General features: G+C 40.8%; 3 protein-coding genes across 3 annotated transcripts; 2 read left to right on the forward strand and 1 right to left on the reverse strand.

Annotated features, from left to right (window-relative positions):
• Positions 1-1495: 1495 nt before the first annotated feature.
• LOC142377440 (transcriptional repressor CTCF-like) lies at positions 1496-7979 on the reverse strand. Its single transcript, XM_075461551.1, has 13 exons — positions 7829-7979; positions 6450-6664; positions 6156-6338; positions 5704-6073; positions 5370-5540; positions 4996-5129; positions 4772-4892; positions 4543-4692; positions 4294-4454; positions 4015-4197; positions 3762-3939; positions 2950-3096; positions 1496-2858 (listed from the first exon to the last, which is right to left on the reverse strand). The coding sequence occupies exons 2-13, from the start codon at positions 6642-6644 to the stop codon at positions 2626-2628; spliced, it is 2226 nt and encodes a 741-aa protein (XP_075317666.1). The 5' UTR covers positions 6645-6664; positions 7829-7979; the 3' UTR covers positions 1496-2625.
• A 3614-nt stretch (positions 7980-11593) lies between these two features.
• LOC142377450 (uncharacterized) lies at positions 11594-16193 on the forward strand. The gene is made up of 8 exons (XM_075461564.1): positions 11594-11778; positions 12684-12787; positions 12865-13333; positions 13422-13514; positions 13594-13630; positions 13903-13974; positions 14053-15453; positions 15556-16193. Exons 1-8 carry the CDS (start codon positions 11680-11682, stop codon positions 15819-15821), a joined length of 2541 nt encoding a protein of 846 aa, XP_075317679.1. The 5' UTR covers positions 11594-11679; the 3' UTR covers positions 15822-16193.
• A 1589-nt stretch (positions 16194-17782) lies between these two features.
• Positions 17783-22575, forward strand: nudt21 (nudix hydrolase 21). The gene is made up of 7 exons (XM_075471166.1): positions 17783-18050; positions 19064-19264; positions 19359-19422; positions 19503-19592; positions 20169-20244; positions 20364-20478; positions 22156-22575. The coding sequence occupies exons 1-7, from the start codon at positions 17929-17931 to the stop codon at positions 22175-22177; spliced, it is 690 nt and encodes a 229-aa protein (XP_075327281.1). The 5' UTR covers positions 17783-17928; the 3' UTR covers positions 22178-22575.
• Positions 22576-23021: the final 446 nt, after the last annotated feature.

Genomic DNA, 23021 nt, shown 5'->3' on the forward strand with positions numbered 1-23021 from the left:
GACTCAAAATTACATCTGAATTGTCTAAAATGACGATGGTTCGTTGAATGAGCTGTAATGGTAAATATTGCAGAGACAAACATGCTATACATGAACACTACCACGAGAAACATTTGTAATTTCGCTAAATACATGAAAGAAATACCAGTAATAGCCTACTTTAAAGTGGAAAAGGTGAGTACACCGTTGTTAAAGGTTGGTTTTGTTCCTTCTAACAGGAATAACATCTTCTACTATTGTTCATCACTCCTTTTTTTTTTTTAAACCACACTTTTCTGTGAAATATCATTTGTCAGAAAAGGTTTTAAAGGCTCCCTTTGAAGGATTTACCATTATTTACAAACTCTAGACTATCACACATTTCAATTTGACCCATTTTTACTTTTTTAGGATTATTCTCATAAGGCCCGCTGTCAGCTCAGCTGAAATGGTCAGAGGCACATCATCTTAAATCTTCTTGATATGATTCAGAACTCAAGTGAATCATTTAACACGGGCTGTCCAGTCCCAGAGGCAGCGAGAGAACTCCAAACCATAATGTCTCTTACCACTGTGCGTAATGTCTTTGGTCCCCATAAAGGTTACATGCACAGTTTTGCTCCAGTTTCCCTTTAGGACTCTCTCCTGACACATCTACACTTGCATGTTAGCACAACCATTATCCTGTGATGAAACTTCTGGGTTCATAGAAAATTCATCTTGGATTAGAAGGCATCAGAGCGAAACTATTAATCTTGACTTCGGTGGCTTGCTAGAGTCATTGAAGCAGAGCCCCACAGATGTTAGCAAGATGACACCAGACAGATGTTCTCATCACTGGTGCTCTGGTTCTAATGTGAGGGATTCAAAACAGCAACATACGTCACGGCCTTCCTCTTTTTTTTCCATGTGGCTGATCTGGTATTAGTAAGAAAATTATCAATTATTTCAGTTTTATCATTTGATGATAAAACCTTTAATGGAAATTAGAATATTCCCAAACTCATCAAAACATCCTAAATCTAGTAGTTCACGTCTAAAACGCACTGCAAACGAATCCATCTGTGGCTATATTAGAGACAGTGAAGTAATGATAGAAGTGTGATGTATACCGGAACTAGCGTTTTAATTAGACTCAACATGCTTTGCTCACATGGTGCATGTGACGTGTCACATGCAACACAGATGGTCGTGTTGTCGTTTTCTCTCGACAATTTTCTTGTTGGCAACGGGCTGAAAAATATCTTTTTATGTGCCAAATAAACCGGTAAGAAACTGATATTTACCAAAGATTTCACAGGACAAATCCAGCACATTCATGCTGTGCTCCAACATGTTAGTTTGTTCACGTAAATGTAAAAACATAAAGCAGTTTAGTTAGGGAGCGATTCTAGGTTCAAGACGTCTCATTTAACTGTAAATGTTATGTAGACCACATAATAATCCATTCACAGGGAAACAGACAACACGCAAGGTCCCGTCCGGTTCCTTAACACAAGCACGTTAAGTCAAAATGTCACATTTTCCATTTAATAAAATATATCTGCAAGCAAAATACACCAACATTTACCATTCTGTTGTTTCTCTGCCAACTTCAATAGACAGTGAGTCAAGCAAACTCCTCAGCTGTAACTGCACCAGTAACATTTAACTGAGCCAAACCAGTCTTATTTTAAAAACCCATGATAGATCATTACAGCTGCAGAAATCTAAAAACAGTTTCATGTCTACTTCTTTTAAAATTGGTTGCACAGTCATACATCTGTTCATATCTGCCACACAGTTAATAAAAGGTCATCCGAGCTGCTACGTAGCTTTGCCGATGGTACAAAAAGGAAAACAACATCAACCCAGAGTGGAATGGCTACGCGTGTTCTCTCCTTGCACTCATCTGTGACAATGTTTAGTACGTACACGTTTTCTACAAGTGTTACAGTAGCAGGAAAACAGCAGGAGATAAGCTCTCTATTTAGCTTTTAAAAACTAGAATATGCTTTGGGACAAAAAAAAAAAAAAGGAATTTACTAACACAGAAGAAAAGAAAAAGTGGCTGTTATTAGTAACAGTATCAGCTTCCTGAAAGCTGCTCTTTGTTTTTACAGTTTTCTCTTTTAATTAGGCCTTAAATTGGCAGTTTTCTGCCAACATGGGTAAATAAATCTAATCAACCAGCAAACATGGTGGGATTTATGATACATAAGGAAAGAAAATAAGAATTTCACACAAAAGGTTGATAGCTTTAACCCTCTGGCACAGGTAAAACGTACAAAGAAAGGCCTTTTAGGAAAAGATGACGCAACTCACCTCAGTCCATCTCAAAGAAAGTTTAGATCATTTCTGTTTATGACAAATTTCTCAGCGTAGAAACATCAAAAAGTAGCAACAACAAAGGATACTGCTATAAACCACAGCCACTCCAAACTCACATGTACTGAAATGGGTTTTTGGTTTGATAAATCCTCATTAAAAAAGAAAATTTCCCCACTTATCCAAGTCTTCATCAATACATGATTAAAAAGCAAATCTTAAATTACAACAGTGATGTTTGTTTCTGTGCAGGATGCAAATGTTTGTTTTCCTAAAATGCCAAGAATTAAAGATTTTATGAGGGTCTGGGTGTCGTCACAGGTTCCACCCTCGTGCCCATTATCGGTCCATCATACTGAGGATCATCTCAGGGGTCAGGTCTCCATTAGGAGGGGCCCCCTGCGCTGCTCCACCTTCATGGGACAACTCCATCTGAATGGTCGGCTTCGCCCCGCCAACCACCACCTCCTCTGCATCATTGGCGATGTCTTGCTCGGCTCCGACCTCCTTCTTCACAATGATCTCATCTATCTCTCCAGTGGCCTCGTCCTCCACACGAATGATGGCAGCCGCTGGAAAGAATTTCAGGTCAGACTGATGCAGAAACTTGAAGAACATTTTACTGGTTTAAGGGGCCGTTTAATGTGCCTCTGTGACACTTACTGGCAGGTTTATTCTTTGGGGGGCGTCCTCGTTTCCTCTTCACTGGAGGCTCCACTGGGGCTGGGATAGGGACAACTGGAGCGGCCTGTTCCATTTCCATCTCATCCAGCAGATCCTCTTCCTCCTCAGCCTCATCCAGTTCATCCTCTACACGATGAGACAAGCAGATATGAATCAAAATTCGGACATCAACTCAATTTCTCACCTTGTTAAACAGGTTTAATGGAAACAGAGTTTTATATTAATATGTTGCTTAAAACCATCCGATTGTCCAACAATATCCTGGGAGGCAATTAAACTTTAAACCAGAACCTCTTACAGATCTGCACCTTTACCAGCAACAAGCTGGTAAAAAAAAAGAGCCGCCGCGTTCACTAAATTCATGGACCCCACTGAATTGTTAAAAACCCAGAGTTCAAGTGAATCCTGCTTATGGTTGGTTAGACAGTCTAAAGTTGCCCGTTAAATAAACACAAGTAGTCCACTAATAATACAGGTATAAGGCTAATCAATTCAATCATTTCCCGTCTGCCCTCAGCACTTTGATGACTTAAACATACTCAGAATCTCAGTCAGAAAGCTTTCTGAAATAATTAAGATAGTTTCTCATTGTTGTTGTAGTCACTCAACACACTGAGTGTTGGATACATAAACAATAATAAGAATAAATACACAACGCAGTCTCGTCTCAGACTTTTTGATAGAAAAAGATAAATGAACTTTTCACTCATTTTAGACTAATTTAAATGCATAATTTGATGAGGAGTCAAGAGATTTGTTCATTACATATCAGATTCTTATGTCTACAACACCTGTGTTGCCATTGTCGTCTTCAATATCATCAATATCCTCATCTTCCTCATCATCATCATCCATCCTGGTTTGCATCTTCCTCTTCCTGCCACGTCGGCCCTTCTTGGTGGTGGGAGTTCCGTTTTCATCTCCAGTATCTTCACCCATGCAGCTCTCAGCATGACGCAGCATGGTGTTCTGTGGAGCGCACACACATCAGTGACATAATGTGTAAAAAGTAAACTGCAGCGAGACAACTGAAACTTGTCCTACCCTGCGCGTGAAGGTCTTGCTACATTTGCTACAGACAAAGGCCGTGGGGACGAAGTTGGGATCATGGTAGCGCTTGAAGTGCATGTCCAGAAGCTGCTTCTGCCGGAAGGTTTTATCACATTGGCTGCAGGCAAATGGCTTCTCCCCTGTGTGTGTTCGCTTGTGCATTATCATGTGGCGCTCCTGTGGGACCAGAGACACGAGGCATTCAATAGTTATTAAACAGCAAAACACACACATCACCACAGCACATGTTAAGATGTTCTCAATAGCACAAACCTGTCTGCAACAGTAATCACACTGTTCACACTTGAAACGCTTCTCATTTTTGTGAGACTTCTGATGTTGGATGAGAGCATAGCGCTCGTGAAACACAGCGTCACAGTAGCGACATTTCTTCCCCGTTTCAATAAATGAGTGCTGCTTTCGCAAGTGAACACCTAGTAAAGAAAGAGCAAATGCTGAAAATCAGAGAAACCTTCCTATTACTGTCCCCATTACTTCCATACTACATTACCAAGGACTTACCAAGGTCACTCTTGCGTGCAATGACTGTATCACAGTGTGGGCAGTGGTACTTTGCCACGTTCTCTGTGTGTTTCTGCAGAATGTGCATCTTCATGGTGCCGCTCTGCGTGAAACGAGCATGGCAGATGTAGCACTCGTACGGCTTCTCGCCTGCAACACAGCAAAGGGAAAACAGTGAGTGAAGTTCTCCTCTTGAACTGGAGACCAGACTGGAAGAGCCTGATCTTACCTGAATGTGTTCTCATGTGTCTCTTCAGCTTGTAAGTGTCTCTGCTGGCATAGCTGCACAGACTGCACTGGAAGGGCCGCTCCCCTGTATGAGAGCGGATGTGCCTTTTCAATTTGCTCACCTGAGAAAAGAAATGAGAGAATTCAGAATAAGAAGTTGTCCCTCTGCGCAGGGAAGAGAATTACAGTGAAGTACAAAAAAAAAAAAATGAGCACACTACCCACCTCCACACTGCAATAATCACACATGGAACATTTGAAAGGCTTCTCATGCGTGTGTTTGTAGCGACGATGACGCACTAACTCACCGCTGGTCACAAATGCCATGTCACAATCTGTGCATTTATGTGGCCGAGTGCCTAAAAAGATGGAGAAAAAAAAACAAAAAACAAAACGCAACAATTTTATAATTAAAGCGAGACCAAGAGAGGATAAATGCCCACTCTTTTTACCATACAGAAGGACGGTATGATGCCAACATGACACACAGCCAAAATTAACTATCAAGCTATGAAAGGAGGCTTTGATTCTTCTGCTGATCAATTCACTCCAATAACAACCATTTCCATTATCAACATTTTTCTGTTATGTTGATTTACCAGTGTGTGTATTGAGGTGGTTTCTCAACAGTGTGACTGTTCTGAAGGCTCTTCCACACAAGTGACATTTGTGTGGCCTCTCGTCGGTGTGACTCTTCATGTGTCTGTCCAGGTTTGAGCGCCTTGGACAGGTGTAGCTACAGAGCTCACACTGGAAAGTCTTTTTGACACCTAGACACAGAGACCAGACATTTTGTTAATTTTAAGCACCACATATCAACAACACTACCAATCTGAAAATAAATTGTATAGATCTCACTATTAACTTCAGTGTTAATACATTTATTTGTCGTTTCTTGTATGTAAAAGCCAAAACAGTAAGAGCAAGTCTAACCTTTTTTCTTGATCTTTGTGGGTTTTGGAGGCTTCATGTTGCCAACAACCTTCTCTGCATTCACCTCAGACAGCTGCCCCTCCTGCTGCTCCTCCTCAAAGTCATACACAGAAACATCCATGTCACGGTCACCCTCTCCGTAACGCAGTCGGCTCTTCTGTCCTTTCTTCCCTCTATGGACAGCTGTAACAGGCTGGTAGTCTGGGTCTTTGGTCCATTCTGGGTCATCTTGTTGTGGCACAGAGGGTTCAACTTCTTCCGCCTCTTCGTCCTCTTCCACCCCACCTGTCCCCTGGAACTCATCATGGGCGGCCTGGAGCTCCTCCTGCTCCACGGTCTCCACTTCACCATTGGCACCCACTTTCACAACCTAAAAGAACACATTGGTTGAAGGATTCAACACTAAGTCGAGGACACTACTAAAAATACATAGAGACACAGACATGTCTCACCTGAAAGCCTTCAGGCAAGGGAAGGGTGTGACAGATCACCGGTTCCGCATCCTTGTTTGCTGCTGATGCCTGAATATAAGTGGCCTGGAGTCCATCTACAGTTGCTGTTGTGACTGGAACCTGCACCAGCTGAAGCTGACCGAGACTTAATGCAGCACCTGCCTGCTCCTCCATGTTCACCACCTACAAGGAGACGTACAACCTTTCAACAACCCAATCACATGTCAAAACATTTCCACAACAAGCGCCATTACTAATTATCTGGCATATGTCTAACATGCATTCTGTACAAACCTGGAGTGTGATAATCTGACCCTCATCTCCACCAGTAACTGTAACTGTACCGCCTCCCTCCAGCACCTCGGTCTTCATTTGCAGCAAAGTTGGATCGAGAGCATCCATCACCATCATTTCCATGTTACCAGCCACTTCACCCTCTGGCAGGACCTTAGCCTCAGAGACCTGGGCGGAAACCACCTCGCCCTCCATGGTAATGGGCAAAGATCACTCTAAACAGATGCATGACAAATGATGTGGAATTGTTCTAAATGCACTTCTTTATATACAAACATCAGAAAAAAGTGTTCCAACCTCCCCCCCTCCTTTGTTATAAGTTTATTTCCCCTTTGGCCAGGGCAAAAATACTCGAAAGCTATTAAATTAATCTTTGTATTTCAATATAAAATGCTGGAAACATCTCATGAAACTCTAAAAGCCACTGACTATATGGGTCCATCATCTTCTAGAGACTATATTAGTGCGATTCCCTCCCAGTACACAATGACTTTTTACTTAAGCCACAAATCATATCAATATGGACTCTAATACTTAATTTGGTCTGCTTCTGTGGAGTACTTCGCAGGTTACGGTGATAAAATCACATATGAACTGTGGCCAGACGTCTCCAGACAGCAAGCAACAACTTGGCGCAAAGTCGCGTTGAGTATAATGGAGGACAACCTGACTTCTAGTTTTTGGCTTTTCAACACAGCCAGGGCTGAACGTGAGCTAAGTGAAGTAGCGTTTGAGCCGAGTTCAAAATGTGAAACTGTGCTGGGTTATCTTGCAACGTCTCACTATAGTAACAATAAGGTAAACGTTTGAATAAAGTATGTTTTAAGACTTCCTGTGCTGATTAGACATTGATGGGGTTTATCTGTTTGCCAATCACAAACAGTTGATCGCTCAATGCTTCCGAGTGTCTCGTGCGCCTGTTTAAAAACATCCACTCTTAAAATTTAGTTTGTTACTGTAAGAAGGGGAAATCATCTCAAAGCGACACAATGTAATTCAAAAAACAAAAGAAAAACTACTTAAAGACTGTCCCATGTTAGTTGGTTAAGTGGGGAAGCGCGAGTACGTCTGAAAACAGGAAACAAAGGGCACGAGAAGATGGACGTCAGGCCTGAACAAACTTAAAACAGAAATACCGGTTATTACCGCCATCCCTGTGCAAATACACTTTTATATCATTCAAAATGCACAAACATGCCTGGCCAAGACGGGTGGTTACAGTTTATAGACGATTTAGTGCATTTTGGATAACGATAGAGGGAGACAAACACCCCCCGCCAGCCGCCTAGTCGGTAAGCCCTACCGTGACACCTAGAGGCCGTCGACGGCTCCTACAAAAACGTCCCCTTGTTTGGAGGCACAGTAATAGTTTCACTTACTCCTGGTTGTTTCTTTCCCCCGTTAAATTCACTTGGAAGCCCAGCGCCTGCGATCGCTCCTGTCAGTCCTGCAGCGGACGGTCGTAAGAGCTCTGTGACGAGCTAATAATTTTCTCCCGCTTTGGAGGAGTAGGCCTAACACAAAATGGCGGCCAGTGAGCGCTACCGCGGCTGCGCGCTCACAGCACCCGAGGGAGTAAAGGGGCGTGGTCGAGCGTCGGCTGCTGGTAATGGGCGCCAGATTTGAATTTTGGCGTGGGCGTGGCTATTGGGAACATAAAGATGATCAAAAAAACAGATTACCGATTAGATTTCTGACAAGAATTGCTGATAAAGTTTACCTTCGAAAAATTTTACCTGAACAGTCAGGGAGGAGAAAAGATGATGACATTCAATAGACGAGTGTAAATCACAATATCACCCACAGGAGGGCAGACTTGTTGTGACTGGTGTGTGGGATTTACGTCTACACAAACCACAGAGTGTACACTGAAGATCATGTCAAATTGGTTTGATCTCATCTCTCACTCAGGTCTCATTCTCAGTTACTAAACCACTCAAATCCAAATAGAAATAAACAAACCACCCCAACTTCATTGTACACTGACAAAACATTCTTAATTTATACATCATCTCAGTAAACAGAAATAATAATAATAATAATGAAAATATGGTGACTGTAAATATCTTGCTCCTGTGTTGAGGACGTGTGTGAACCATCCATGTTATATTAGATTTTGATACATTGTCTGCTGCCAAGACCACAACCGTGTACTTTATCAAAAGCAGCTTAATTGGCCAACTGTAAATTCATTTAATACCTTTAAATACTATTAATTCAATCTATAAAACATAGTTAAACTATAGCTTAGTTGATTGTCTGAGGCATACAACCACAAATTAATACTAATTACTCTTTTATGTACATAGGCCTTACATCAAGACTTAGTTGAATATTTTCTTGGTAAATCATTTTATCAATATTCAAAGCACTTAGAAAATAGCAACAAATTCCGATCACAGCCAAAGCACATTGTGATAGCTTTAAACCACAGTTTAAATGTAAAAAATATTGAGTTAGGGAACTGAATGCTTACGAATCTAAAAAGATTAAGTACTTATAACTTGCCTTGTGTCAAATTATTCTTAATTTTTTTAGACTCATGAATTGAGTGATCAGTTAATCTGTTTAATCGAATCATTAAAGTTCAAAATGTAAAAATTTCTGGGAATTTTAGTCTTTTAAACTATATTCTGAAAGGTTTATGTATTTTTTGTTTGAAGCGTTCAATTTGTGAAGTCCTGCTGTCAGATAGCTGTGTTTTTAAAAGTACAATATTCTCCTTTGTGAGGCAGAAGTACAAAGTGTTTTGAAAATGAAAAACTGTAAGTGTACTTACCTCTTATTCCTCTTTGGATACGTACATATTTTAGTAAACGTACTTTGTTACATTTCCACATTTCATCCCCCTGCTTTACTTGAAAATATCTGGACATTTGGATCTTTCTAGTGAAACTTTTACTGCTCTGAAAGAAAACAGAGCTCACGACTTTCCCCTGATGTGTGTAAATAGTTTCAGTTCAGATACAGTGAGAAAACAAACGTGATAATAATAAATTTATTTATATAGCACCTTTCATACATAAAATGTAGCTCAAAGTGCTTAACAAATAAGATCAATATAAAAAGTAAAGCAATAAAGTAAAACAATCACAAGAAAAACAAAATAGAGCACAATAGAACATGTAACATGTCACTGGGGGGGGGGGGGGGGGGGGGGCGCAGAGCGAGGAGGAAACAGACACAAACCAAAGACAAAGCACTAAAAATAAAAATGAATTTACCAATAAAATAGAGAAACATCAAATGCAATATACAAATAGTAATAATAATAATAATAAAATCCATAAAACTAGTAGAAGGCGAGGGTGTATAGATGTGTTTTTAGCTGCTTTTTAAAGTTTGTAATATCTGTTGACTGACGAATGTGCACTGGTAAAAAGTTCCAGATTTTTGGTGCATAAAAACAGAAAGCAGCTTCACCCGTCTTTTTATATTTCATCCTAGGAACACTTAGTAAAGTAGCACCTGATGATCTCAGAGCTCGACCCGGAACATACTCCGTGAGTAGTTCTGAAATGCACGGAGGTGCTAATCTATTCAGAGATTTAAAAACCAATAAGAGAATTTTAAAATCTATTCTAAAAGAAACAGGGAGCCAGTGTAGTGAAGCCAGAACAGGTGTGATGTGTTCTCTCTTTTTAGTGCGGGTTAGGATTCTAGCAGCAGCATTCTGAACAAGCTGTAATCTGTCAGTCGTAGATTTTGGGAGCCCAGTAAATAGCGCATTACAGTAGTCAAGTTGTGAAAAAACAAAAGAATGCTGTTCTTGTAACATTTCCAATGTGAGGTTTAAAAGTTAATTTGGAGTCTAGAATTACACCCAGATTTCTAATTTCATCCTTCACTTGTATAGACAAATTTCCAAGTTGGTTCAAAACCTTTGATTTATCTGCTAGGTTGCCAATTATAAGAATTTCTGTTTTTTCTTCATTCAATTTTAGGAAGTTTCTATTCATCCAGTTAGTGATGCTGTTCAAGCAGGATGTTAGTTTGTCTAGAGCACTTGTATCATTTTGCTCAACAGAGATATAGAGTTGCGTGTCATCTGCATAGCTATGATAACTGACTCCATGTTTTTTAATAATGTGTCCTAATGGTAGCATATAAAGAGAGAACAGTAGAGGACCCAGTACTGAACCTTGAGGGACACCATAATTTATATCATAAACATTGGATCTATGCTCGGCCAGACTAATAAAGAACTTTCTGCCTCTAAGATACGATTTGAACCACTGTAAGACTGTTCCCGAAAGGCCTACCCAATTTTCAAGTTGATCTATAAGAATGTCGAGGTCTACCGTGTCAAAAGCTGCACTGAGATCTAAGAGAAGGAGGACAGATACCTGGTTTCTATCCGCATTAACTCTGAGATCATTTAGTATTCTGACCAGAGCTGTTTCAGTGCTGTGACCTGATCTGAAACCTGATTGGAATTTATCAAACACCTCATTATTTTTTAAAAATTAATTTACTTGTGATGTCCATGTAGGACTAGTTCAGCTGAATATCTTGCTTTGCTTTATCAAACATTGAAGCAGGCATCACAGTTCCCATAAAACCTGTGACACATGTCGCCCGGGCAGTCAACGCTGTAAATACATAGAAGCTGGTGCTCATGGGTGTGCATCATGCGTGTTTTATGGTTTCGAGACAAGTCATACAGCTCATTATAGAGTTTCCCGAAAATACTCTCAGGACCACTTAGCACAATTTCCTCTATTAGGGGTGAGACATGTTGTTTTGACATTTACATGAATCATAGACTAATTTGTGCACCTTCTGAGTGACAAAAGAAAATACCCGCTCATCCTGTCAGTTTCAGCACCACATAATCTTTTCCGCATATGAAATAAATTATTAATTTGTTACATAACCAGTGGAACATTTTGTCCATTAAGGTATGTCCTGAGGAGTATAACTGCTGATATGCACTTGACCTGGGCTCGGATGCTCGGATGACGCAATTGTCTGTGTGGTTATTTTATACCTGTCTGTGTGCCTCTTCTTATTTTATCAGCATCTTTTTCTCATGGTTTCACTCTTGGAGTGGGGAGGGGGCAGAGAAAGGCGAGGTTATGTTGTCAGATCTGTCAGTCTAGTCAGCCTGGCCCCTCCCACCTTGGTGGAGGCATTACATACTGCTGGTGCTGGTGCTCTTAGCAACCGTGCCTCAGCAACAGAGCCACGGCAACAGAGCTCCACGGCAACAGCGTGCCGTGTCTCCCCAATGGAGCTGCCATTGGGCGGACCAGCTCTCAGGCACTACACCCAGAGCAGACCGAGACCTCACCGACAAAAACTGAACTATCGTCCCACCAGACCGCAGGTACTGTGCAGTAGGATCAGAGAGGGGTTTGGTAAAAATGGAGTGTGAGGGAAAGGTGGAGTGTGTGAGGAGAGAAAATGGAAGGGAGGGAGAGAAGCGAGATGTAATAGGGTACAGAGGGGAGAGGCAGGGGGAAGGGAAGGATGGAGAGGGAGTGCTGTAAAAGATGCCAGGTCCCTGCTTGAATGAGGCAGTCCCATTGTACCGGTCACTGGCTCTTTGAAGGATGCACACTATTTTCTGTCTGTGTGAGCACGATGACTTTAAATGAGAGCCAGTGGTAGTTTGATCTGACTGTCTTTTCCAGCTCTTAAAAGAAAAAGAAAAGCTAATGGTGTTTTACCCTCTCATATCTGTTAAAATCTAATGTGTGTGTAATTTTTCCAGTGAGGCGATCATGTTGTCACAGAGCTATTAGGCTGTAGACATGCAGTCACTCCCTTAGAGACCAAATTCAAGCAATTCCCCCGACAGGATATCATGTAACGGTGACTTCTGCTAAATTTGTTTTTCTGCAGTCAACCTCTTGACTGTCATTGCTACTTGTGGGCACATATGTTGATTTGATCAGTGTAATGCAACTCTATATAGCTGCAATTTCTATATCAAATTACCTTAATTGGCAAAATGAGTTATTGTGCCCTCATTCCGCATGTAAAATGCAGTGACGCCCCCCCAATATACGTTACTGAGCAACGGACTCCCAGGAGGCCCGGATCGTAGGATAAATGGATAAGAGATTCAAACTAAAATACACCTATAGAGGCAGGAGGAATACTACTCCCAGAGTGTGTGTGGGTTTTCAGATGTGATTGTTATGTAATGTAAAGTTACATATCATGGAAGTTGCTCTTCATCATCAGTTTGTCTAATTTTTCTGTGCGTGTGTGTGGTGCAATAATTAGGAGACAATAATTGAGAGTGAAAATGAAGTCCTCGAGCTCATGGGGAGAGTGGATGAAGGAGTTGAGGAGTTCTTTACAAAGAAGGTTCTACCCACTGATACACTGTGAGTACCACAGCTGACAGATTGGACTCAGGGTGAACAGAAACAACTAGATCTGACTTACATGATTCTTTGTGTAGGATCAAGCAAGATGAGGAATCTATCACAGTACATGAAGTGGCTCCGGCCAGCTCTGTCCCTTGTCCACCACCGACAAAAACTCTCAGGAGGAAGCTTGGTGACTTCTTTACACTCAAGAAGAGGCGAGGTTTGAAATCAGAGACGAGCCAGGAAGGGCGTCCCAAAAAGGCCTCCATTGCTGATCTCATTCGCCCTCTCAGGGAGGTCGCCAGGTCCGAAAAAGATAAAGATAAGGAACGAGTGAAGGAACAGGACAAAGAAAATGAAAAGGAGAAAGCAAAAGAACATCCCAGTGCTGTTACTGGGGAGTCAGCTGTTCCGGAGACACCTGTTACTGGTGACGTGCCGTTGAGAGGTGAGGCGGTGCCTCCCCGTCGTGCTCTCAGAGAGGGGAAATCCCAGTCTCTCATTTTGCTGTCGGGATCAGCAGCAGCAGCAGGGACTGCCAATGCCAGAAACACTGCAAAGGTGAGTGTCGCTAAGGTAAAGGTGTCGCTTTTATATTCATAGAAAAGTCTCAAAAGAAGAATTAATCATGTGCTGTTACTGATTTCAGAAACAGTTGGAAGGCCAACAAAGCTTTGAGCAGAAACTCCATCTCATGCTTCAGCGTATTGGAGTTTCCAAACCTCAGCCAGGAGAGACACAGGTGTGTGAATGTGTGAGTCTCAATTTAGGAATGAATATCAGTGAAAAGCTGTGTTAAAGTCTTTCTTTCATTCTTGTAGAATCAAGAGGGAGAGATGAAAAAAGCAGAGTCTGAAGGTATGTTCCCTTATCTGTGTGACGTGTACTATAATAAACTACTCTCTCCTCCAGCTTTGTGTTAATGACGTTAAATTAATCTTTGAAGTTAAAGGATTTGTATCAAAAGGAAAGACTTGTGGACATGGATCAGATCTCCACTGAAAAGATTAAATATCTCAGGCACTGTGCTGATAAGACCAGCAGGGTAATTTGGCTACAGGCATCTATAGTGGGGCCTATTTGGGGTTTAATTCCTGTGGTGAAATAAGATGGAAATCTTTGTGCTCCAGGTACCATCATTGACAGTAAACCTGAGCCACCCCCTACTTTCTCTAAACCTCGAACAATGTCTGCGTCATCAGGTAAATCAGCTTTTTACAGTCTCAGGTGCTTGATTTCAAATAAGCAAAATAATTTTCACGTTCATTTTGTTTCTTTAGACACACGGCATCAGATTCGGGCGAGTGTGTCAGCACATGAGTCAGCTGGGAAGCCCGCTCTGCTTCCAAAGCCAGTTATCAAACCAGGTCCACCACCCACAACATCTGGCCGCAACACACCTGAGAACGAGTTAGCCCAGATACAGGAAACGGAGACAAACACTCCCACTAAACTCAATCCAGCTGCTGCTCCATCAGCCCCTATTGCTCCAATCATGACTGCTACCACCACTCCGTCTGTACTGGCAATCTTGGACTCAGTCCCTGACTCAGCCGGTGTTAAAGTCTCCTCTTCAAGTACTGTAACTCCCGCTGACACAGATATATGCACTGACTCAGTTAAATCTCCCGCAGCAGCTACAACACCCACATGTGGGACAGTGCTTGACAGTAAAGCCTCTGTCTCCAAAACCAGTGCCCCTACCACTGAACCATCCACCTTGCCAGCAACACTTGCAGGCATCACAACACCAACAGAGCCCCCTGATCCAGTCTCACATCCTTCCACCTCCTCAGAGTCCATTACCCCAAGCCTTTCTGTCACCTCCACCTCAGAAACAGTAACAACACCTTCCATTACCACCCCAGAAACTGTTTCTGCTCCCATCAACCAAGCCTCGGTTTCCTCTGCATCAACAAATCTGTCAACTAAGTCAAGCTTGGCAGAGCCAAATGGTGCTTTCTTAGTTGATGCTGCTCCAGCTGCAGGAGGTGATGCAGATGTTTCTATCACCACCACAGCTTCTTCGCCCTCCACCAGCACATCAGATATGCCATCAGGCTTGTCTACTAACATTAAATCAGTTAGTGAAGCTGGCGATGAATCCACTTCAGTCGCCTCCAGTAGCTCTGTAACACTGGTTTCATTAGTCCCTAAAACTACATGTCCTCCTCCTCCTAACTCCAGCAGAACAATGACAACTGCAGCTCCACATGACAGCTCCATCATCACATCTACTGCCCTTCCTTGCACCACCACCACTTCCTCTACCACCAATGACACCATTGTCCAGATATCCAGCAATGGCATGAGCTCTGTCTCTGCACCCACCATTACTCAGTCAGCCACTGATAACCCCATTCCCTCCACTTCTTCCAGTGAAACAAACCCAACAGACACCTTCTCGACCGCCACCAGTTTAAACCGCGCAGATACCACCTCCACCAGTAGTTCAGCACACACAACTGGCTCAGACACAGCTTTCTCCAATAATGTCAGCACCACCCTCACACCACCTGTCTCTAGCCTGCCCCCTGCTGATAATTCAAATGCCACTTCTCACCATTTGACCAGCCCAGCACCCTCTAATGATAGACCAGGCCAAGATTGTGTTTTACAGACACCTCATGAAGAAAGAGCAGGGGAAGAAAAAACAGAGGAGCCCACAGATAAAGGCATCGGTAAGGTTGAACCTCTTTGAATTTGTCACATATGCTTCCATGTTATATGTTTTTAGTTATATATTGAATGGCATGCTTTGGAATTTCATCTCTTAATGGCAGATGAGGAACTCGACATGGTCCAAAAGAGCAAGTCAGTTGAGTTGGGTGAGAAGAGGAATGTTGTTGATAGCGGGGAGAAGAGCAAATGGGACAATGACAAACTGACGCTTGACAACAGTGACGTGACAAGAAAAGAAGTGCAAGCAGAAAGTGTGAAAGCTGAAGAAGACGCTCTGGGTGAACCTGCAGAGAGTGACCGAAGCAGAGATGAAGCTGTCACAGAAGCTCAAAAGCAAGATGAAACTACACCAGTGAGTGATAAGTGATTGAAAATTGAATACATCGCCGAATATGGGACCAACTACTGTGACAGGCAGAAGACAACACAGTAAAAGGTATGGGGTGGGGCGGGGGTGATCCATGGCACTTCCTACAGGGACCACCACATTACAGCAGCACACCACAGAGGGTGGGCCACTGGACCAAAGAACTGAGATCCCCTTGGTGTGATGTTATCAACAAATCCAGCAGTGTCTTTGTCCGTTTTTTTTTTAACTTATGTTTGAGATTTTGCATTGCACGTATGATTATGTACCATGAAAAAGTACTGTGTAAAATACACCATGTTTACAATATATGGATAAGAGACATAGCTATGACTAATAAATGGAATATTGAATTGACAGAGTCCCTCTCTCAGCTGTGTTTTTCATGATGATTTCATGTGTTTCTGACCAGCACACTCGTTAGCTTTTTTAGGGGGTTTCATCCACATCTCATGTTTGTCCTCACCTGCTGTTGAGATAGTTTAGGTATGGATGGTGTTATATTGTTTTGTCTTATCGCTTTGCGCCATTTCTTAATAGTCTCGTCTTAGAAGAGGAACAATTCCTGAGGAAGATCGTGAGGTGCTGTTGAAATCTCTGGGAAGTTTAAGATGTCTGTGGGTTAAAACTGTAAAAACATATATGCATTTTTCTATTTGATTTATTTTTTATGGGACTTCATAAAATTTTCAAGATAAATGTGAACATATATTTGTCATTAAGCTGTGTACTCGCCCAATGACAGCTGGGATAGGCTCCAGCCCTCCTGCAACCCTGCAGTTGGGTTGAGCGGGTATAGAAAATGGACGGATTAATCTGTATAGGGAGACAAAAAAATAAAACAAGCATGTTGTCGGTCATAATGTTCCTCCAGTTATCCTCCACTTACAAAGCTTGTCTAGTTAGAAAACTCAGGTTTGAAAATTTTCACATATCACTTTCTTAAAGCTTTTAGGACACCAGACCAACCATGAAAATACTGTTTCTATATTTTCTGTGAAATGGAATGATAGTATTGTATTATTCACATTGTTGTCTTCATTTAAATTGTATGATTCGGAAATTATTTCACACTATACCACGGTAATATCAACAAAGAAACACAATAAGATACATTTATTTGCCAACACTGCTCTGTGAAAACGTTCAAATACTCTGATTTAACTGCACAAAAGGGTGATACTCACTACGCATGGACGAGTTCTGCTTTATTCAACCTTGAAATTGAAGTACAGTAATTCAAGAAAATCAAACAGTAGACATATAGTGATTGTTTTTATCTCAATGAAATGACCCTTTTGATCTAATTTGTTTTTATAATGTTTTTACTTGCTCTGATTTGGTTATCTAATAACTCAAAACATGTTATCATGCATTTTCTGGCATTTAGCAAAATCTTTTTTTTTAAGACAATAGGCACAGGATGTAACAAAAGTGCTTCTTAGCATCACAACTGGATGTTGAAAAAGAGCATTCGTGACTCGTTCATAAAGTGTCTCTTGAGAACAAGCAGAGTTCCTATGTTACCTGTACATCCTGCTCATATGTCCAAGTACAGCTAATGAATCTAATCAAAGGTTTTTATATGATATTTCGGCCTGGTGATGCTGATTGGTAATCAAACAAAAAGCTTGCCGAAGGAGGCCAGTCCTTTATGTCATAAACAAAACAATTCTGCTTCTGTTTTGTGGAGAAACGAGTAAACTGCCATTTACATAAATCCAGCTCTGTTGGAGCTCAATCTCTACAGAACAGCATCAAAAACCTCCAACAAAATAATAACACTTTTTTTAGGAAGTGCACAGCGGTGACATGGTTGATACAATTAATAGTTAAGCAATGCACCTGGTTTAGTTTTGGTTTGTTCTGTGTGATATCGTCTCCGTATTCTCTGCTTGTTGTTCGTCATCCAGACCAGCAGGCGTCACTAGTGACGTAATCATACTCAAATCTGTCCGATTTCACCCGGAAGAGGAGCAACGACGCTCGAGACTGAAAGTGCAGCTCTACCCCGTTTCGTTCGCGGTTAAAGAAATATATTGAAATACGTACCCACCGACTATCACCAGAGGCGGACGCGCAGGAGGATTAAGTGTCGTTGGTAAAGATGTCGGTAGTGCCTCCCAGTCGCTCGGCTACCGGCTGGCCGCGCCGCGGTGGAGACCAGTTCGGGAGCAAGTACATCGGTGGGCCCGCTAAACCGCTCACACTGGAGAGGACAATCAATCTGTGAGTTCACGAGGAAAACAGGGAAATAATTCACATGGACTTGGTCCCACTGTCGACATGTGATTATTAATCAATGTAAAAAAAAAATGAAAGCAACCAAGTCAAAGCTGCTTAATTGTTATTTGTTTTTGTTTCCTGAAAGAAAGACGTAAAGAGGAGTTAGCAGACAATCATCATCATTAACTCTTTGTCTGAATCCGAATGTTACTTTATAACAAATTAATTCACTTGTCAAATTAGTATAATGGCTGAGCATGCAGTTTATTGCTCTAGGCAACGTTTATAGACATTAAAATACTCATTGAATTTTTGTATTACTTTACATATTTTATTGTGATTATTGTGACTGTTGCTTGAACAAAACAAACAAAGGCTTTATACATTTTGTTTAGCATTTTTTGTGTTTTCTGTTTGGAATTGTTTCATGTTTGCAGTCCATGGACTCTTCCATTAATCAACCAAATAATCAGCCGACTCATTGTTTATTTAATCAGCTGTAATTTGAGACTCCCCCTAATTGATGAAGTAATTACTTTGATTAATAAAAATGTAAGCACACACCTATAACTTCCTAACACAAACGTTTTTTGAATCCCTTGTTGACATTTTGAACTTTCATTGCCTTTTAAAACTTTTAAAGAGTTCAAATATTACATTTTCATATCTTAAGTAAGAAAAAAAGAAACTCTTAAGTAATTGGTTGATTTTGACACTCGTTTTAAGTCATCTACTGAGCAGATATATAAATTAGAGGTTTATTTTTCAGACCCTCTGTTGTGAAATTGTGTTCATTCACTTTTTTCACTGCGTTATGGACAAATATCACCATGTTGTGCCACAGATGTGGAAAATGATTATTGAATGATGAGTTTAATTGTCTGCTGTAGTTTGCAGTTTTATATTATTTTTTCTCTGCTGTTCATCGCAGCTTTTTTTTTTTTATAGCTCATAACTATGATCCACATTGTTAATTTCTAGTCATGCTCACTGACATCTGTATAAATTGGTTGCAGATACCCTCTCACCAACTACACATTTGGCACCAAAGAGCCTCTGTACGAGAAAGACAGCTCGGTTGCCGCCAGGTTCCAGCGCATGCGGGAAGAGTTTGACAAGATGGGCATGCGCAGGACGGTGGAGGGTGTCCTCATTGTCCACGAACACAGGCTTCCTCACGTGTTACTTCTGCAGCTCGGCACAACTTTCTTCAAACTGTGAGTGGCTACTGTTCGTTGGTTGCTGCGTGAACCAGTTTAGATGTTTTTTTTTTGCTGCACAGTTTCTTGACGGGTTGCATCTCTGCCGCAGGCCTGGTGGAGAGTTGAGTCCTGGAGAAGATGAAGTGGAGGGTTTGAAACGCCTGATGACTGAGGTAGCTACATCACAGCACAGTGCGTGAGCGTCCTGTCTCTGAGTTGAGTTTAGGAATATTAACTTTTAACTGGTTGTTAGATCCTTGGACGGCAGGATGGGGTGAAGCAGGACTGGGTGATTGACGACTGTATCGGCAACTGGTGGCGCCCAAACTTTGAGCCTCCGCAGGTTTGTACACATAGATGACTTCAACCATAAAACACTTTGAAAGTTTAAATGAATGAACCATCTTTCAGGATTTTGATTGAAAGCAATGTGACATGAACACAAATAAAAATGTTTGGCAATCTCTGACCCAGATTTGTGCAAGTTTGCTGTGATCCGTGTTCATTAAGGTCATAGTTGGTTTATTTTAAGATGCAGGCAGATGTATTTAGATCCTTAGCTATTGTCAGGCTTACTTTTGCTTTACATTATTACTAATGTGAATAAAGTTACTGAGGACATTTTAACAAATTACAGTTGTTGCAGCAGAGGTAGTTGTGTCTCAGTGTTTTATAAAAATCTGTAACTGATAGATAGATAGATAAGTACTTTATTCATCCCAATTTGGGATATTATTGTGTTGCAGCAGCATACAGTATAAAAGATACTACATTTTTTTGCATTTGGAGCCATTAGACCAGAACGTGTCCGCCATGTTGGAGTCTCCTTTATTTTGTTTTGTTCATACACGCCACACTAAAATCTGTTTATATGTTGTGCATGCTAATGCAAACTATTCTTAATCTTTTTGTCTGGCAGTACCCGTATATTCCAGCTCACATCACCAAACCTAAGGAGCATAAAAAACTGTTCCTGGTTCAGTTGCAGGAGAAAGGTCAGTGCGTCGTTTTGTCACTTGTGATAACTTTTAGATTTGGTTTATGGAAGATTCATGTTTGTAAAAGAAACCCAGCTTCTTGTAGCTTTTTTAATGTGTGACTGATGTTTCTCCAGCGCTCTTTGCTGTACCCAAGAACTATAAACTGGTGGCTGCACCGTTGTTTGAACTGTATGATAACGCTCCTGGATATGGACCAATCATTTCCAGTCTACCGCAGTTGTTGAGCAGGTGAAGTTGATATTTATTTCTCTCTACTACCGACAGACATTAGCCTTTGGCTAACTCACGTCTATTTACATTTTACTTGCTTATGTGTTAATTAATATGTGTTGTCCATTTTTTTAAATAAATGAAATTGAAATCTATTGTATGACCGCTGGGATAGACTCCAGCCCCCCCGCAACCTGAATGACGGATCAAGCGGGTATAGAAAATAGATGGATGGATATATTGTATTTACCTTGAAGGCAAATTAGGAATTGATCACATATCGATCACGGCCTGTTTTAAGGGTTTGTCACATTAGATTACTCACCTGTTTAAACTTTTAAAAACATCATTGCTTTTTAAAAAAAATAAATAAAAAAATGTTTTGGATGAACCAAAATTTTAAAATTGATTGAATCAGTTTGATAAATGGGTTCCTATTCTTGGTTGCTACAAGACTGCAGTTAGTGCCTCTTTCGTCTTTTTCTTTTTTTTGATTCTCCAAATGTTTTGAGTTAATTACTTCTCCTCAAAGAGCCGCTGGGTGTTTGCATGCATTGCTGCAAATCTGAATGTATGGTTTAGGTAACGTCACAAACGTGCAACTTTCCTTTAATGTACCACATACCATCAGATATGCTGGACTTTGAACCCTCTTTTCTTTATCCAGGAGGACGCCATAATTTCTAGAAAGAATTTCACATGTTCATTGGTCAGGCCATGGGACAGTTCCTCTTAAATGAACATGACCCAAGAAAGACGGCAACATTTCTGGGTCTTTTCTATATTTAGTTGGAATTTCAAGTTGTGGCTGCAGCGGGGAAAGAGTGCTCATTGGTCGTGGTTTTTCTGGGGTGTTTGTGAGCCCACGGAGTCGGCCCCAACACAGAAAGGTGTCTGTTTTAAATGCAGGGCCATGTCAGAGTCTGACGGGTCACAGTCATTTGTTTTCAGCCTTGTCCCTTGTGGAACAGATTTTTTTAATTTTTTTTATTTGCGTCTTATCAGGATATTATTTTCTCAAGATGCTGAAATCCTCAAATTTGTTGCAGTTTTTCTTTCTTTTGATAGTCCACTGGTTTATTTTTTTCTTAATGTAAGTATTACACAACTCTTCTGTTGAGCTGTATAGCTCACATTTTTTTTCTTTTTTAATAAAATCAACATTTCTCTGTTTTAACTCGTGAGAAGTGACCTTTGCAGGATTTTCAGCTAAAGTGAGACTTTACATGATTTTGAAATGAATTGATTGTATTTTTATTTACATTTCAGACATCATCCTTTTTGTGCATACGTGGTTGTAGGAATGAAACGTATCATTAGCCACATTTTTGACCTAATTGTTAGTTGTTTTTGCGCTCCCATGCGACTGCTGTGTGAAAACGCCTTTTGACATCAGTTGTCGGTGTCTTTAAACATCAATTGTGGGCATCAGGGTGAGGCAAAGTAGACAAAGACTGATGGCTTAAGTATCTGCGAGACTGAATCTGTACCACGGCTCCTCCAGACAGGTGTGGAAGCAAAAGGAGAAATATACAGAGAGTATCAGATATTGGGCTTGAATTTGACGTTAACCAGCAGAAGTTTTTCAGTTGTTTTTAAAAGTTGGAAAAGATTTTATTTATTTTTTTCTCCTGAAAATAGTTGTTCTTTGACTTGAACCTTTGATCTTATCTTACCTTTAATTTCTCTTTACAGGTTTAACTTCATCTACAATTAACTTGAGTGAACAGGAGTGTATCTGTCTGTCTCTGTGAGCACAGCCAGAAGCATTGTGATGAATGGGATTTCCACCTCTGCCTCAACTTTTACAAAAGAAAAAAACTTGTAACGCAGGTATAATGAAAGTCCACAGGGGTGTTTATACTGTTGTCCAAAAAAAAAAAAAAAAAGAGAGAAAATGTCAAGACTAGTTTCTTTTTTCTTTTTCTTATTTTTTAAACATGAGAAACTTCTTGTAGTGTGCAGGTGTGTTTTCCAGAGTGTTGAGAACCTGATTTTATGTTCACATAAAGGATGCCAGCGTTTAATTAAACAAACTACAACATTGTGTTTCCTGTTGTTTTAACCTGTAACAATGCTGTGTTTTTCTTTTTTAATAAAGCGGTCTTTTGAGTATGTTTTTATAAAGTTGAAAGAGCTGGTGAGTCTGACTAAGCAGCGATCTTCAAAGTCAATCAAACACAGAATGAACTTTAGAAAAAATAAGAGAAGAAGCTTTCCACGATTTAATTTTAGTTAGAAAGTAAAATTGTTTCTTAAGGGAGTCGTGCTGTTGGAATGCAAACAAAATGTGGTTTGGGTTTGTTTTGCTGAAATATGCAATAGCTTCCCTAAAAATAGGGTGGGGGGGGGGGTTGCAACTTATTTTGCAGCTTATGTTGTTTAAAAGCTTGTATAGATTATTAATTGTCCCGGCAGAAATGCATATCACCCATGAAGTCCCCATATGTTCACAGACGTTCAGCTGTGAGCTGATTTTAAAAAGCTGGATTTTCCCTCTCTTCTCTAGTAGTCTTTTCAGTAACATTTTACATTTAACTCTGACAAAACAAGCATTTTTG

Source organism: Odontesthes bonariensis, chromosome 1, assembly GCF_027942865.1.
Source record: "Odontesthes bonariensis isolate fOdoBon6 chromosome 1, fOdoBon6.hap1, whole genome shotgun sequence".
In the NCBI taxonomy this organism is placed as follows: Eukaryota; Metazoa; Chordata; class Actinopteri; order Atheriniformes; family Atherinopsidae; genus Odontesthes; species Odontesthes bonariensis.